This window comes from Pangasianodon hypophthalmus, chromosome 12 (genome assembly GCF_027358585.1).
Source record: "Pangasianodon hypophthalmus isolate fPanHyp1 chromosome 12, fPanHyp1.pri, whole genome shotgun sequence".
NCBI classification, from domain to species: domain Eukaryota; kingdom Metazoa; phylum Chordata; class Actinopteri; order Siluriformes; family Pangasiidae; genus Pangasianodon; species Pangasianodon hypophthalmus.
Window position 1 is genome coordinate 5,199,186 of NC_069721.1, and position 16,972 is coordinate 5,216,157.

The window sequence follows — 16,972 nt, forward strand, 5'->3', positions numbered from 1 at the left end:
ACATTATATCTGAAGTGAATATATGCACTGGAAGTATATTAAATAACAACAAAAAAATATTTATTTCCCCTCAGTGTGGTTGAGGAGACTTTACACTGAACGATTTCACAGATGTTGGCTAAGCATTTCACTCAGAATGTTCAGGCCCCCCTTTCTTTTATTTCTTGCACTTCTACTGAAGGCAAACTCTGTGCTATATCCTCATCGCTGACTCTGCAGGACTGTCATGTCCATGGCCTTGAAACCTCCCTTGGTGCAAGTCTACTGAATGCTTTATAGTACCTGGTTCCTGGATGGGAGCAGAACATCTTTCATGGGTTTTGGGATTTATCTGTCCTCCTGCTGCAGAACATGTCTTCAGACCCTATAGTCCCACAGAGAACTTCTGTAGTGTTTTCCCAGTGAATTCATGTATATAATGCAATATATCGTCTTAGTCAAGTACTTTAACAGCAACCAACATTTCTTGAGAGATTTGTTGATTACGATATTCATTTTTCCAAGCAGAAGGGGTCTTTGGCAAACTGTTTTTGAAAGTCCTTGCTTTCTCACTCATTTAAACACAACTGACATTAGTGCTGGTGAGCTTAAATAAATGGCCAAACATAACCATAGAAAGTAAAAGTGGGAGCATTCAAAGAATTTAGTCCCAAGAATTCAAAAATTTTTATCAATTTATTAATTTGGAATTACTGCATGTCTGTGAACAACCTGCATGCTACCACATGATTCTTTCTTTAGATAAAAATCTGTTCAAAACAATAGAAAATTATTAGTACCTGTTCAACGATCTGCAGGATTTTCATACACATCAGTCTCTAGAATTTACGCATAAACTCTGATGTTATGGGAAAAAACCCAAAAAACATCCATTGAGCAACAGTTCTACAGATGGAAACACCTTGTTGATAAGAGGATATTCAGACTGGTTTGAGCTGACAGGAAGGCTGTGGTAACTCAAATAACCACTCTTTACAACCATGGTGAGCAGAAAAGCATTTCAGAACACACAGCATATCGAGCCTTGAGGCGGATGGGCTACAACAGCAGAAGACCACGTCGGGTTCCACTCCTGTCCGACAAGAACTGGAATCCGAGGCTACAGCTGGCACAGGCTCAGAGAAACTGGACAGGTGAAGATTGGAAAAACATTGTCTGGTCTGATGAATCTCGATTTCAGTGAGTATATTTGATCGTAGCAGAAGTGTTGCCTCAAAGCTCCAGGGTCCCCTTGTAGATGGACTGCCTACTCTAGAATGTTTGTGTGCAAGCTGCCCAGTGACAGACTGGCGTCCCATGCAGTGTGTTTTCCTGCCTCACACTAGGTGTTCCCCAGACTAGGCCCCGGATCCACCGAGACCCTGACCAAGGTAAAGCAGTTAATAAAGATGATATTTGATATATGACGGTGAGCCCATGCTTGTTAACTTGTGGTCTGCAAGTTGAGAGGTAGGATTGGACTGGGTGGAGGTAAGTAGGAAGTCAACAATAAAACAACACAAAACCCTTCAAATAGAAAACTTTCACTGTTTAATAAACAATGATGCAATGATATTTCATTAAGAAAGAATGTAGTGCTATGAGCTGCCAGTAATGGAGCAGTCTTGGAATTGCTTATGACAGCTGACAAAAAATATTCCCCCTTTTTTAACATAGTATACAGCATTCAAAACAGCCTTTTAAACAGGCTCTAATTAACAATCCAACATTTTTAAGACCTGTAGCAAATCTTACATTAAGTTAAAAAAAAAAAAAAAAAAAGCTGAAATGAAATGTAAACAGTCACTTAAGATTCAAACACCTTTTTCAAACTGGCCTTTTCTTTAAAATGACGACCACAGGCAAAAATGTAGCAAGGTGATATCTCTATTCTTAAACTGGATTCATAAATAATTTGCCTGTCAGTATCTAGAATGACGACAGAAGAATTCCAATTCAACCCTGAGAAACAGGCAACATAATCAGAACATAATCTGAAAACAGTGTGTAATAATATTGTGCCATCTCTCCGGTACAGTATGCCAGAGGAGTATTCCGCCTCCAAGTACAAAGCCGCGCATTAGCGTACTGAATAATGTCAGATACAAAGCCAGCTCTGCAGTTTAACATCTGAAATGTTTTCTTCTCTAGGTTTGGACATAGCCAATATTGAACTCAAGAGTTGCCACTCTACTCTGACATTTAACACATAATTTGGAGCAACCGTTCAGTGCGGTTTGAATGTACAGTGGTGCTTGAAAGTTTGTGAACCCTTTATCAATTTTCTATATATCTGCATAAATATGATCTAAAACCTAATCAAATTTTCACACCAGTCCGAAAAGTAGACAAAAAGCACCCAATTAAACAAATGAGACAAAAAATATTATTCTTGGTCATTTATTTATTGAGGGAAATCCAGTGGCCTCCATTTGTACACAATCTGTCTGACTGGATTGGTGGAGTATAAACTCGTTAGAGATGGTTTTGTAACCGTTTCCAGCCTGATGAGCATCAACAACTCTCTTTTTCTGAGGTCCTCAGAAATCTCCTTTGTTTGCGCCGTGATACATTTACGCAAACGTGTTGTGAAGATCAGCCTTTGATAGATCTCTGCACTTTTAATAAAACAGAGCGCTCACTCACACCTGATTGTCATCCCATTGATTGAAAACACCTGACTCTAATTTCACCTTCAAATTAACTGCTAACCCTAGAGGTTCACATACTTTTGCCACTCACAGAAATGTAATATTGGATCGTTTTCCTCAATAAACAAATGACCAAGTATAATATTTTTTATCTCATTTGATTAACTGGGTTCTCTTTGTCTACATTTAGGACTTGTGTGAAAATGATGATGTTTTAGGTCACATTTTTGCAGAAATATAGAAAATTCTAAAGGTTTCACAAACTTTTAAGCACCACTGCAGCTACTGTTCACTATTTGTGCTAAGCTGACATTCACTTCCTGTGTGTTTAGCCATCTGTACCGAGGATAAGCACAGCTCCGAAGATGGCCACATTGTGTCCGATCAGCTTCATCTGGTTCCAGAACTCGACGCGGCGCGTGTGGTGCCAGTAGCCAATATTTCCATCGATGAACAGAATGATGAGTGGGAGGAGCACGGCTAAAATCTGTGCGGCTAAACGCACGTAGTACCCCGAGAGGAAAGAGAGAGCGAGCAAGCCAAAGAGAATAACCAGGAGCTGAATGGTGATCTCACCACCGGGGATGTGGTCCAAGTACGCTGATCTGTCCTCCTGACTGTGCTGGAGGGAGTAAACCTAGTGAAAGACAATGAGAAGTGTGAAAAAATAAAAAAAATGGACATCAATCACCAGGAAAGTGAAATGCACATGGAAAGTCGGTATCAACTCTAGCAACGATTAGATCATTAACTGTTTGTTTACAAGGGCTGCACCGACAAGTGCTAAGATTACCAAACATACAAAAGTCTGTCCAACTGATTCACATGGGATGCGCAATCTCTACAGAAATTACAGATTGGTGATTGGTACACACGAGGGCTTTTCATAGTACCTGAACTAATTGTGGAACTACCCACTTTTTGGTGTTTTCACACCTCCGGAACTGGGTGCGATTTTAGTACCGGACTGCCTTTTTCGAGAACCAAATTAGCTCCTACTCCGGAGCAGACCAGCACAACTGGCACTATCTGTGACGTAAGTAGACGTTGATTGGCCAAACGTGTACGAAAACACCCTCACCTGCCATGATTTAAAACGCCGTGTGAACATACTGTAGTGTCAACTTATTTCGCGAGTATGGAGAACAGCGACAGATGGACGCGAGACACAACAAAAACACAGCTCCGATCACAGTGTCCTCCATCCTCCGGTTGTTTACGTTGTTCTTCTTTGTTTCCGTTATTGATCGCCGCGCACAAATGACGTCGCTGTCGACCGGCGTACGTCACTTCCTAGTGCCCGCTGTCGGTGCGAATGCAGCCCTTTAAACGGTACTGGGAAATAGTTCACGCAAAATCGCCCAGTACTTTAGTACTGTAAATTTAGCTCTGGAACTAAAGCGGTGCGAAAGGCCCTATGGTCTCATACCAAAAGTTCCAGTTCTCATATCTTTAATGCAAACTGATCGATTGCTTGTTGTATGATATTAGAACATTTTTGCAACATTTATGGGTTCTCTGGTCATCCCTCCTACAACAGTGTTTCTCTATCAAAAACATTTCCAACTAGAACCCTTTTTTGCAAGCTGAGAACCCTTAGTTTTCCAGTGAACCCTCAAAGAACCCTTTTTTTGTAAGCACATAAGATGTCAATGCTAGTAAGAGAAAGTAACACAGGAATGGGGGATATCTTTGAAGGAAAAAGCTTACCACACAGATTAAGTAGATTCCTAAGAAGACTTGGCCAGTGGATTGTAGTGAGCGTGTACGTGGTTTCTGCCTGTACACTTCTCCTGCTCCACTGGCCAGCACTAGGAAAGCTCCGATAACAGCCATGGCCCTCGAGTACATCCTCACCTGAGGAACATACAAATAAAAAGATACCCATGAGTAAATAAATGACCACCATTAACCAGTTTAAACCAAGTTAAACTACATTTGACTATTTGATGTGCCCCGTGTATTCTTTGCCCCCGACTTCATACCTACCTTTAACCAGTCTCCATAATGGACATGTCCACCGATGTAGGACGCGTACGTGCTGAAAGCCAACTGGATTGCGGCGGCGAGAGCAAACCATCTCCTCTTCACCCCGAACGACATGAAACTGGCACACAACACTGCTGCTGCCATGTCAACGTACAAGTACGGCACCTGGATATCTGGCTTCCTGAAATACATTGACACCACAGCACTGCTGAATTCTCAATTCTGATTGGTCAGGAGGCACTGATTAATTTTCTATAACAGCAGCTCTGATAGTAGTGCCGGCTGTTTATATTAATGCGCTCGTCCTGCATTATTGTAGGGATTTGTATGGTGGACGCTCCACATTAACTAAGACTAATAACAGCATTAAAATGTACTGTATTGTTATTTAACAGAAAAAAAAACAACTAATCGTTGTCATGGTGAAGTTTTCGGTAAGGAGTCATTTATTTAACATTTATGGAAGGAGTCTCCAGTGTCAGCGCCGTGTAAGTTTCAGTTTCAGAGAAAGAGAAGCTGGTGAGGAAATGGCCATTTATAGCTGCTATAACATTAGCGATAACAGGAACTAAGCTGTACTGCAGAAGCCCCATGACATTAAATGTAACTGTAAACAGATAAAAATACAACATATCATTTATTAATGAATTAATAATTGTAATCGTCAGCAAGCTGCTGTTGTATGAGAGAAATGAAAACATTTCAGGATGTGCTGTTATGTGAAAATAATTAACTTTGGTGTGGTAAGAGTAACTCCTCTACATGTGCAGCATCACACCCCAGCACTGTTGATTAGTTTCCTATAACAGCATGCTCTCAAGTGTTTTCTTCCTTACATAACTAATGGTTAAAGAAAGGACATCTTTCAGTGAACCTAACAAGCTGCAAACAGTTCAAACACACTTTGATGGATTACAGTATATACAATATAAAATGCAATTTTCTGTCATTTTCTTTATTTTGATCTCATAGCCATGTAAGATGATGATGTCCAAAAAAAGTCATTTTTCATAACCGCTTAACCACAAAAAGAGCTAATTAAAGGGTTTTGAGATGAAAGAGAAAGACATAGCAGTGGGTTAAACTCCAGCCAGATGTGTAAGCAGATCCCGGAAGTGACGTAGCCATTTCTTTAAGCCTAATCCGCTCCTTACTGCCTATATAGGTGCACTACATAGGGTGCGAAATACAGGCGACTTCACCCTACGTAGTGCGCCATATTATTGATCAGGGATCCATTTGAGACTGAGCCAATGAATGTATACAAGTGCAGGAAATATCTGAGGACTGATGAGGTCTCATGTAAAACTCTTTTAAATGAAAACTGAGTCCACTGTATTTACTGATGCTAACAGGCTAGCGTTAGCTGCCCTTTCTGTAAACTATCTCTAAGTTTATCTGAGAACGGAGGGTTTTTACCTTTTCACGTCGGCCCGCTCGGCAAAAAGCATGAGCATGCTGAAGCAGTTCCAGAAACCGAACCGGGTCAGAATAAAAGCTCCGAACTGCGCGATGAACCTCAGCACTTGTTTTCTACTCGGAGGCGCCATGATTACTGAAGGCGGAAGTGATGTCTTCTTCTCCTGGCCACGACATGCGCAGTGAGGCGGCGGAGACTCTTTGCTGCCCCCTAGTGTGAAACTTAATAATGACCCAAATTCAATTCAGCTTGATTACCATTATGCTTTAGAGCAGGGTTTTGTTGTGGTATTGCAGTGAGTTTGACAATGACAAGTTAAATTTTAACAATTTTATTTATTTTTTTTTTTTTCACAAGTCATAGTTATAAATGAAATTAATTAAAATCATGAATTCTGTAGCATTTGTCTGCAACCTCATAAGCAAAAAGTGATAAAAGTTGATTGAATTCCTCCCGTCATGAGATAAGAGCTCTTAGCATGTGAGAAATTGCAGAAAATTGCATTTTATATTGTATGAATAATCCACCAAAGTGTGTTTAAAGTGTTTGCAGCTTGTTAGGTTCACTGAAAAAGGTCTTTCTTTAATGAGAACCATTAGTTATGTAAGGAATAAAACACTTGGGGGCTTGCTGTTATAGGAAACTAATCAACAATGCTGGGGTCTGATGCTGCACAACACGTAAAGGAGTTACTTTTACCACACCAAAGTTAATTATTTTCATATACATAAATTACTGTAAGTGAGGGAAATCATTTTTCACGGCTGTAAGCGTCTTCATCTTTAGAAAGCCTTAAAATCACTTAAAATTGGCCAGCCATGTGGGTAAAAGACGAGGAACATCCAAGTGCAAATTAGACAATCAAAGCTCCAAAGTGGGAAATGTTCTGTAAGTACAGTGAGGAATATTTAATATTTGGATTTATGTGCATGGACAGTGACAAAGCCAACCCCTTTCCCAAGTGCGTGCATGTTTGAGGCAGCTTTCTATTGAAAGTATGAAGCTAGTTTTCTTAAAAGACATGAAACCCTTGCCATAAAACCAAACAAGGCAAAGTTGTGTAGAGTAAACCAGCAACAAAAGCTGTAAATGAGTAAAATCTATTCAACAAGCAAAAGATTCACTTAACGTTAACCTGCTTAACATCTCCAGGGGAACTTGAGGCAAATAAAATAGGTAGAAGGGTTCAGCAGATAAAAAAAAAAGCTTTTCTCATTGTAATGTACAAAGTAAGAGACAAGAATGAAACATATTTGCCACAAACTGAATCTGAATTCATGACTACTGACAGAGGGAATATATATATATATATATATATATATATATATATATATATATATATATATATATATATATGTCTATTAAGTCTAATTTTTTTAAACATTCATTAACATAATATTTAATGCATTTGCATTGAAAATCAAGTTCAACATTTCAAGCAGAAGGAAATTCGTCACCACAAAACATTCACTACCATTTAAGGAAAAAATAAAGGTCATTTTTTTATGTTATCGATTGTGTTTTTTTCCCCTACAAATCCTGAATATTTTAATATTCAAGATTCTAAATTTTAACGACTATGTGAATGACTGGGGCAATAAAACAAAACTTGGGCTAATCAGGGCAATTTATTGTCTGATATCTTCACCTTTGTTGGTACCCTAGGACTTCTCAGACAATATAGTAATATTAATTACATTATATGGCCAAAGGTATGTGGACACTTGCTCATCACACCCATGTGGTCCTTCCTCAAACTGTTGCCACAAAAATATGGAAGCACGCAATTGTATAGGATGTCTTTTTATGCTGTAGCATTACAATTTCTCTTCACTGGAACTAAGAGGCACAAATATGTTCCAGCATGACAATGCACACAGCAAAGTCCATGAAGATGTGGTGTGCCAAGGTTGGAGTGGAAGAACTCGAGTGTCCTGCACAAATTTCCTCACACAGTGAATGTCAGGCTTTGATCAGTTGTTAGATAGATAGTTGTGGATGTGATGTACATGCAAAATGGACATAAGCCTAATCAGTTTCGTCTTTAGTCTGATAACGGCTGTCGAAATGTCTGTGATGCTCCTGTGCTACAGTTTAGTCATTGGTGGCTCAGTGGTTAGGACTCAAGCCTACCAATCGAATGGTTATGTCAGTGCTGGTCCTTCAGCAAGGCCTTTAACTCTCGTCATTAGCTCAGTTCTAAGTTGCTTTGCATAGAAGTGATTGGCAAATTCATCAGCTCAATTAGCTCACCTTGTGTTTCAGTACAGTTTGTTAAGAGCAGGAATTCCCATAGTCATCATAAAAGCTGTTCTCTTCAACAGCAGATTTTACCCAGAGAAAATGTCCTTAAAATAAAGCTATATGACGCCGCTAAGACGTTAAGTGGCATTGCACCTGACCCCTTGCAGGTGATAAGCTTATAAGGGTTAGGAAGGTGGCCTGGTCACCAGATACTCGCCAGAGGAAACAACCCCCAGGCCTGGATCCATGGTTCTGACCCTGTAACCCTAATCCGGTCAGGGTACACTTAGTTTACACTTTGTCTGACTTCTTCCCCTCAGGTCTGGTCTCTAAACATTGAGTTCCTGGTGACATGCCGCTCCCTGAAGTACACAAAACCCTTCAACATGACAGAGGATATAAATACTCTGATAATTAAAAAAAAAAAATCAAAAACAAGATTTCCAAGGTTAAGCTTTAGTCATTTCAATTCTGATTTCTAAATTTTGCTAACCAGTTCAAGTCAGATAGTTCCACCCATCGGAGGTCATCGTTGCCAGATATCCGTCATTAATCCTCCTACAAATGAGCCTAACCCAGATCTGAAGAAAACAGCTTAAAGGTGAGTCGAGAGTCATAACCAGCTTAGCCACGGCTCAAATACAGAGCTAAATACAAACACAGGGCAGTTCAAGATTTAAAAAAAAGAAATAAATCTTGTTGTGAATTTATAAAGCCTGAATTTTTGTATTTTTGAAATATTTATGAGTGAATTAAAATCCAATTCAAAACATTCCAACACACGTTCTCCTAAGATTCACTTAAGATACGAATATAAAGGCCAAGGGTTCAGGTTCTTAGGGAAATTTATTTTGTGATTGTCTTGTAATAACAGGACAGTTAGAGTGATATGATTACAAGCTGTGCAGTTGTACATGGAGCCAAAGTGATGCTTGTCACATAACCAGCAAAAAGAAGCTGAAAGATTACCCTCATTTTAAAGATTCATAAACCAGCTGTAGACAGATCTAGTCTTATGCTCCTCAGCCTCATAACTGCATACAGTAGCTTTCCTCTTACTTTACTCTATCTCTATGTACTGATTCATTTATAGTTACTAAATAATATATCTTACATTAAATAACTGAATAATAAGCTGGAATTTTAAAAGGGTAACCAATTTGAGTTGAAAGTTGAAAAAATATCTTGACATTTAAAATTCCTGAATGAGAATTTTACTTTGAATCACAACGACAAGAAGCAATCCATTACCACAGGCTGACTATTTTCCTCCTAATTCTATATTCTGACTATGTTAAATAATATCCAAGTTGGGTTCTGACTACAACCAATGGTTTCATCTGCTTTTGAGTTTTACTGCCATTCTTAAATACATTTTGAACAAAAATAATATGTATAAATGATACAGTAGACTGTTTATATTTGCATTCACAGCATTTAGCAGATTCCCTTGCTCAGCTTGTCGCTTGTCAATGTGATAAGTTGAAGTACCTGCTCTTATAGTTCTCAAAATATGGTTCAATCAATTATGTTTAATCAATGACAATAAAGTAGCAATTAAATTATTAAAAGATTCGTCATTTGCATCAGTTGTTTAATGTTTTTTTTTACTTTAATAGAAGATGCATCTAGAATTTCTTATAAAGTGCTGCAAAATAGAGAGCATGAAAATAATGTTTCTCACTAAAGCAGCTTAGCGTCATGACTCCATTGCCCAGAATGCACCTCTGTCTACAAACATAGCCGCCATGGGTATAATTCCCAGTTCACCTGATTACTGATTGAACACACCTGATTACCACAACACACATATAAGCACTCTCACAGCACTAAGATTTTGTGAAGTATTTGCTCAGCTCTGTTTCCACATCTGACATATCAAGCCTTTGATTCATGTTTGCTCGTTCTGGTTTTGACCCACATTTGCTTTCTCATTTATTTATCATGGTTTTGTCCATTGAATACCTGTTTGTACATCACCTGACCCTTTGCCTTTCTGGATTTCTGGTTTCTGGGTTTTGACTTGGATTTTGTGATTTGGATTTGTTTGTGCTTGCCAGTCTTTATTTTTTAAAAAAGGATTCACCCTCTCTGCAGTCTCTGCAGCCTCACAGTATACTTCGCCATCAACATGGAGGCAGTGGGAATGTTCGACTGACAACAGGCAACTGCATCTGAAGGCCTAGTCGGGAGCGGAAACACCAGATACCCCTTCTTAATGAAAAAATTGAATAGCTGTCTGCTAGACTGACAATGCCTATCATCAAGATGGAAGCAACCTATCCCTCAGCTCCCCCTCTCATCGTTCACCCTGAGAAGTATGCAGGTAACCCCACCCAGTGTCAGGGGTTCCTACTCCAATGCTTTCTGTATTTCTCCAAACAGGAAGGAGTTTCTGAACAATGTAAGGCACTCAGTTAGTCAACCTTTTCACGGGCAATGCATTAACCTGGGTGACCACAGTATGGAACCAAGGAGGCGAACACACCTCATCATATGAGTGATTCATTGAATTGTTCCGCAACGTCTTTAGCCATGCTTCAGAATTGGTGAGCAACTTCTGACAGTATCCCAGGGAAAGCAAGGAGCATTAGAATACACCCTGGAATTCACAATACTTGCTGCTGACAGCAGGTGGAATGAACCTGCTCTTAAGGCTGCCTATTGCTGTGGGCTAAACCAAAACCTCCTCACAGAGCTAACTTGTCATGACAAACAGAAATACCTGGATTCACTGATTGATCCCTCTATCTGTCTTGTACTGCACAACTGCCAAATCCCTAAGATTCTCGAGAATGACTTACCCGTTGCAAACCTGGTCACAGGCATGCAGACTGGCCAGGCCAAACTCACAGTCCCTGAAGGTGAACAATGAAGATCTGGACTGTGTTTCTGCAGCAGCAACCAATACCAAGTCGCTCAATATCCAGTACGTCCAGTTCCTAGTCCTTCATCAATCACGTAGGAGCGGGCTCCTATCATTCAACGCCCGCCTTCAGAGAGTCTTTCCAAATATTTATCTCCTCTAGCTTTCTTGATTCCTGTTCAGATAAGGCACTCAGAAGGTGTTTCTACTCTTACAGTACTGATTGATTCTGGTGCAGCAGGAAATTTCATCGACCTCTCCAACACCCTGTCCATATCCGAGCCTTAGATGGAGGCCCCATCGGAGGAGGTTCTTTTACACACACAACCGAACTACTTCAAGTTCAAGTTAGCACCTTCCACTATGAAATCTTCTCCCTGTTGATCGCCGTCATATCCAAGTATCCCATCGTTCTCAGCTTCCCATGGATGCAAAAACACAGCCCTCACATTTCCTGGACAGAAAGAGAGCTCATCAGCTGGTCATCACAATGCCATGAATCCCGTCTTCAAGTGCCGATGGTGCTAACAGCAACCACAGCGCCATTGAATTCATGCAGAGACCACACCTCCCAGGATCCCATATACCCTCTCTCAGACACAGAAAGTAGAGCCATGAAAGAGTACATTTCTGAAGCACTAGCACAAGGTTACATTTAACATTCTACATCCACAGCTTCAGTCGGGCTCTTCTTTGTGGAAAAGAAGGGTGGAGGACTTTGACCACCGCTACCAGTGCTTCATTCAGGGTTTTAGCTCCATCACTAGCCCCCTAACCACCTTGTTGAAGAAGGGTCCCAAAAAAGCTAAAGTGGAATTCCAAGGCAGACCAGGCAGTAACACGGCTTATCCAGACCAACTTACAGAAGTGCTATCGATAAATACATCCTGATACTGGCTCACTAGGTGACAGACTAAAAATACTGTCAGTCTAAATACTCTGTAGGGGAGGTAATATAGTAAGAAAATCACACAGACAACACTTTTTTTTTTAAAATTAAAGTGCTAATTAAATACTTTAGGAAGAGCTAGGTCTTTAGATGTCATTTGAAGACTGCCAGTGACTCAGCTGTTCAGACATCTAGGCTAAGTTTACTCCACTACCTAGGTGCCAGAACAGAGAAGAGTCTTGATGCATGCCTTCCTTGAACACTGAGAGATGTTGGGACCAGTTGAGAAGTGCTAGAGGATCAGAGGAAGCATGGCGTAACGCAGGGTTTGATAAGTACTTTAAGGTAGGTAGGTGCTGGTCTGGTTTTGGCTTTGTGGGAAAGCATGTTTTACATCTGATGCAGGCAGCTACAGGAATCCAGTGGAGGGTGCGTAGCAATGTGGTGGTGTGGGAGAACTTAGGAAGGTTGAAAACAAGTCATGCAGCTGCATTCTGGATCAGTTGCAGAGGTTGAATTGTGCTCTGGGGCAGACCTGCCAGGAGCGAGTTGCAGTGGTCCAGCCTCGAAATGACAAGGGACTGAACAAGCATCTGAGCGGCCTGTGTAGACAGAAATGGATTAATCCTTCTGATGTTGTAAAGGAGAAATCGGCATGAGTGTGTCAGATTAGCAATGTAAGAGGACAGTTGATTGTCCGTCGTTACCCCAAGGTTGCATGCAGTGCCCGAAGGTGAGATCTGAGAGTTGTCCAGGGAGATCACAAGATCCTGACGTTAATGAATCACCTGGGATGAACACCACTTCAGTTTTGCTGGGAAGTTTCAGCTGATGAACTGCTACCCATGATGAGAAGTATACTAGACATGCTGAGATCTGAGCGGAAACATGAGTATCTGAGGGAGGGAAGAAGGGAATGCAGTGAATGTCATCCGCATAGCAGTGGTATGAAAACCCATGTGAGGATATGACCACACCAAGAGATTGAGTATAGAGAGAGAACAGAAGAGTACCAAGTATTGAGCCTTGCAGTGGAAAGTCTGCATGGAGCAGCTGTGGATCCACTCCACATCACCTGATATGACAGACCCTCCAGGTTGTAAGAAAAAAACATTGCCATGAATTCCAAGCCTCATTAGGATAGCCAAGAGAGTCTTGTGGTTGAATGTGTAAAATGCTGCTGAAAGGTTGACGAGGTTGCGGCTTGATGACAGTTTGGCTGATCTAGCAGCTTCTTAGTGATGGCCACAAGGGCAGTTTCTGTGGTGTGGTTTATATGTTGCTTTGAATCCAGACTGGTCAGGATCTTGAAGGTTGCTCTGTGAAAGAAAGAGAGACAGTTAATTGTAGATGGTGTGTTCAAGGATTTTAGAAAGAAAAGAGAGAAGTGATACCAGTTAGTAGTTGTTGATGTCTGAGGGATCCAGAGTTGGTTTCTTCAGGATGGGAATAACTTTTGCTCTCTTGAATGCAGTTGTTACATGACCAGATGTTGTGGTGCCATTAATGATAGTAGTGATGAAGGGGAGGAGGTCTTGTGAGATGGTCTGGAAGGGATTGGATCCAATGGGCAGGTGGTAGGTTTGCAGGACAAGATGACTTGCAGGATCTCTTCTGTTGCTAGATTAGAAAAATGTGCCAGTGAAAGAGAAGGGGAATCCTGAATGTGTATTGTAGGAGTTGGGGTAGGAGTGACGGTCTGGCAGATTTTTTCACTCTTCCCATTATAAAAGGTAGCAAAGTCTACAGCAGTTAGGGAGGATGGAGCAGGAGGAGCCGGTGGGTTAAGTCATGAAGAATTGATGTTGTGGAGCTTGCAAGGATCTTGTGCAGAAGTTTCCAGCTTTTCCTTCTAGAAATCAATCTTACCAAAAGTCACTTCAGATGAGAATTTGGACAGGAGAGTGCAGTAAAGAGAACGTGTACTGTTTATATGCATACTAAAGTATAATCCAGCCACACTGAAAGTTTAGAGGCTATGTTTAAAAGCCATGCTCCAGGTGAGGCTTGAACTCACAACCTCGGCATTGCTTCACCTGTACTGCTGTATAAGTACCGCGCGCTAACCGATTGCGCCACTGGAGCACACTGTTAGCAGCTGCCACCAATACAATGGTTGGCGTCATACTCTCCCAACGATTTGGAGAGAAACCCAAACGTCATCCAGTGACCTTGTCCTCCAAGAAACTCATGCCTGTAGAGCGTAACTATGATGTGGGGAACAAAGAGCTGCTAGCTGTCAAGCTAGTCTTGGAAGAATGGAGACACTGGCTCGATGGTGCACTGCACCCTTTAATCATATTCACCGATCATAAGAACCTCTGATATCTGAGAACCACTAAATGACTCAACTCTTTCCAGGCCAGATGGGCTCTGTTCTTCACAAGGTTCCAGTTCACAGTCCGCTTCAGACCAGGCTTCAAGAATGGTAAAGCAGATGCTCTGTCCTACATCCCCAGGCATCCATAAATCCATAAATAAGACTTTGATTCATGAATATCCCTGTGTTTTCCTGCTCAGAGATAATGAAAGGCCATTTATTCAGTTGTATTTTATCAATTAACTTCCTGTGCTATTGATTGAAAGGTTGTGAGTTTAAATCATATGGCTCAAATCCCAGAAATCCACTGCTGGCCCTTTTGGCATTTATCCATCAACTGATCAATTCTGAGTTTGGCTTATAAGTCAATTATGATAAAATGTAAAAAACAAACAAACATATATTTCCATTCATCTTACAGTTAACTGAAAATCATTGCTACATGAATGTTCATGTAATGTTTAGAAATTTGTTGTTGTATTTGTGAGATATTTGTGGTTGCAACAATCAGTTTCACCTTCAGAGTTGCCTGCTTTGCTGTTCTTCTTCTCCCATTTGTCCTCGCTGAGCTTTAGAAGCTGGAGCCATCTGACCTTCTCTGATTTGTGATAATGAGATCAACAGGGATTGATGACATCATTGGCCACCAGGATCAAGCCAAAAAATAAAAAAGACTAGGCATGCAACAAAGAGGAGAGGCATGAAGAAAAAGAGCTCAGTCCACTCAGTCTGGTGTGGAGAAGTTCCGATGATATCCTAGAAGACATTGAGAGATTTTTTTGACTGCTGAGAGTCCCACCATTCAACAGGTAAGAGGAAGTGCTATGAATGAACGGATGCAAGCATGAGGATGAAAAGGCTTAGAAGTACTTTGCTGAGAATATGACAGGAAATGACAACTGATTGCTATCAGTGATTACTAATGTTGGGAGTGAGGTGGTAAAAATGAATGACTTGTTAAAGACATCTCATGCTACTGCAATCTAATCTTTCTTTGAGGAAAAAAATAAGAGTAGTAAATTTGAATTTTAATATTCTACTTGCTTGTAAACTGATCATCGAGTTCGGTTACAGAGAATATTTCGATTTTTATTACCCATTATAGGTTTATATCTATATTTTTACCAGATCTATTCATTATTATTTGAATTGTCTTGAGCAAGTTGACACAAAAATTTCCAAACAGTCAATAAATTTGATCTTATATTGAGTCTGTATTAAATTCTTGCGACAGCTGAGATGGCTCGGGACATGTCTGATAAGGACATCATGAAAATGGAGCTGGAGCAGCTGCAGAAAGAAGTTAACACCCCCCGGACTGCAGTGAGTTGTCTCAGTGTCCATCCAGGCATCTAAATAAGACGAGTGTCAAACATACGGCTGTCACACAGACACAATCATCCTGTGGACCATAAAAGAGCTAGTCTCAGGGCCACAGACTAAGCTACTGACAAAATGTTAATGATTCATGTGTAATTCTTCATTAGCAAGCTAAAAGGTTTATGCTGTAATTATGTATCTTTCTAAAAGAACTAATTTAGGGCAACAATTTTGTAAAATATATTGATTTTTCTCTCCGCTTTATGATATAAAATCGCAATTAAATAAAAACCATCATTTGGAATTGGAGCCATGTTCATCTGTTTTTCTAGGTGATATATCATCAAAACATATTCAGAATTGACCTTTCAGATAAATGCTGATAAACATTTGAAAACATTTGTTGGTATGTTAATGGTTACTAAACAGATTATTTCTGATCCAGTCCACTTGACATTGGACTAAATATAATGTGTCTCGTTATCTAAAATGAGACGCCCTAGTCCTACGATATGCTTCCTGTTAGATGTCGTAATCATCATGTACAAAAAATAATTACTCAGTTATCCATTAGATTACAAGTGAGTTTGAATCTAATTTAATTTGGTTCTTCATTCCAGATGTCTACAACTGCCCCAGAGCTTGTCTCCTTCATCGAGGCCCAGTCTGCAGAAGACCCCTTAATCAAGGGAGTTCCTGAAGACAAGAACCCCTTTAAAGAGAAAGGAGGTTGTGTTATTACATAGCGATGTCTTCGTAATAATGACAGAAGGATTTATGATGGGTTCGTCATGGGTTTTTCCTCATTGTCTACAGGCAATAAGTGAAAGAGGAGAAAGAGATTGTTTTATTTTCTCACCTTCTCATTAAGTTCATCATTCTTTAAAATAGAGTAGAAGCACAAAACACTCCTTCACTCACTCCTTCTCACCAATCTTCATGGATCTTTTTCTTTAATGTGTGTTCAAAAATATCTACATTTGTATGGTATTTTTAGAGTGGACAAGTGATATTGTATATAGTGGACATTAGTAAAATTTTAAATGTATATCGGGATTTCTGTAAAGCTGCTTCGTGACAATGTCCATTGTTAGAATCGCTATATAAATAAAATTGAATTGAACTGAATGCCTTTTCTCATTCTTTGTAATATATTCTGTAATATAAACTTATGCACTTAGTTATAATGATGGGTTTTAATTCTATGGCCTTGGATTCCTTGCTTATTTGTTGCATATATGTGTGATACATTCATAATCAACTGATAAAAAGAAGTTACTCTGTATGTGTGAAG

The 16,972-nt window shown here is 40.1% G+C and overlaps 2 protein-coding genes and 1 non-coding gene across 3 annotated transcripts; 1 reads left to right on the forward strand and 2 right to left on the reverse strand.

Moving 5' to 3' along the window:
- Positions 1-1,507: 1,507 nt before the first annotated feature.
- tmem101 (transmembrane protein 101) lies at positions 1,508-6,196 on the reverse strand. Its single transcript, XM_026914669.3, has 4 exons — positions 6,039-6,196; positions 4,620-4,800; positions 4,341-4,487; positions 1,508-3,267 (listed from the first exon to the last, which is right to left on the reverse strand). Exons 1-4 carry the CDS (start codon positions 6,167-6,169, stop codon positions 2,959-2,961), a joined length of 768 nt encoding a protein of 255 aa, XP_026770470.3. The 5' UTR covers positions 6,170-6,196; the 3' UTR covers positions 1,508-2,958.
- Positions 6,197-14,030: 7,834 nt separating this feature from the next.
- trnai-uau (transfer RNA isoleucine (anticodon UAU)) lies at positions 14,031-14,123 on the reverse strand. Its single transcript is given in 2 exon segments — positions 14,031-14,066; positions 14,086-14,123. It is a non-coding gene; the product is annotated as a tRNA-Ile (tRNA).
- An 884-nt stretch (positions 14,124-15,007) lies between these two features.
- Positions 15,008-16,800, forward strand: gngt2b (guanine nucleotide binding protein (G protein), gamma transducing activity polypeptide 2b). Its single transcript, XM_026915802.3, has 3 exons — positions 15,008-15,167; positions 15,593-15,681; positions 16,299-16,800. Exons 2-3 carry the CDS (start codon positions 15,598-15,600, stop codon positions 16,422-16,424), a joined length of 210 nt encoding a protein of 69 aa, XP_026771603.1. The 5' UTR covers positions 15,008-15,167; positions 15,593-15,597; the 3' UTR covers positions 16,425-16,800.
- The last annotated feature ends 172 nt before the right edge of the window (positions 16,801-16,972 follow it).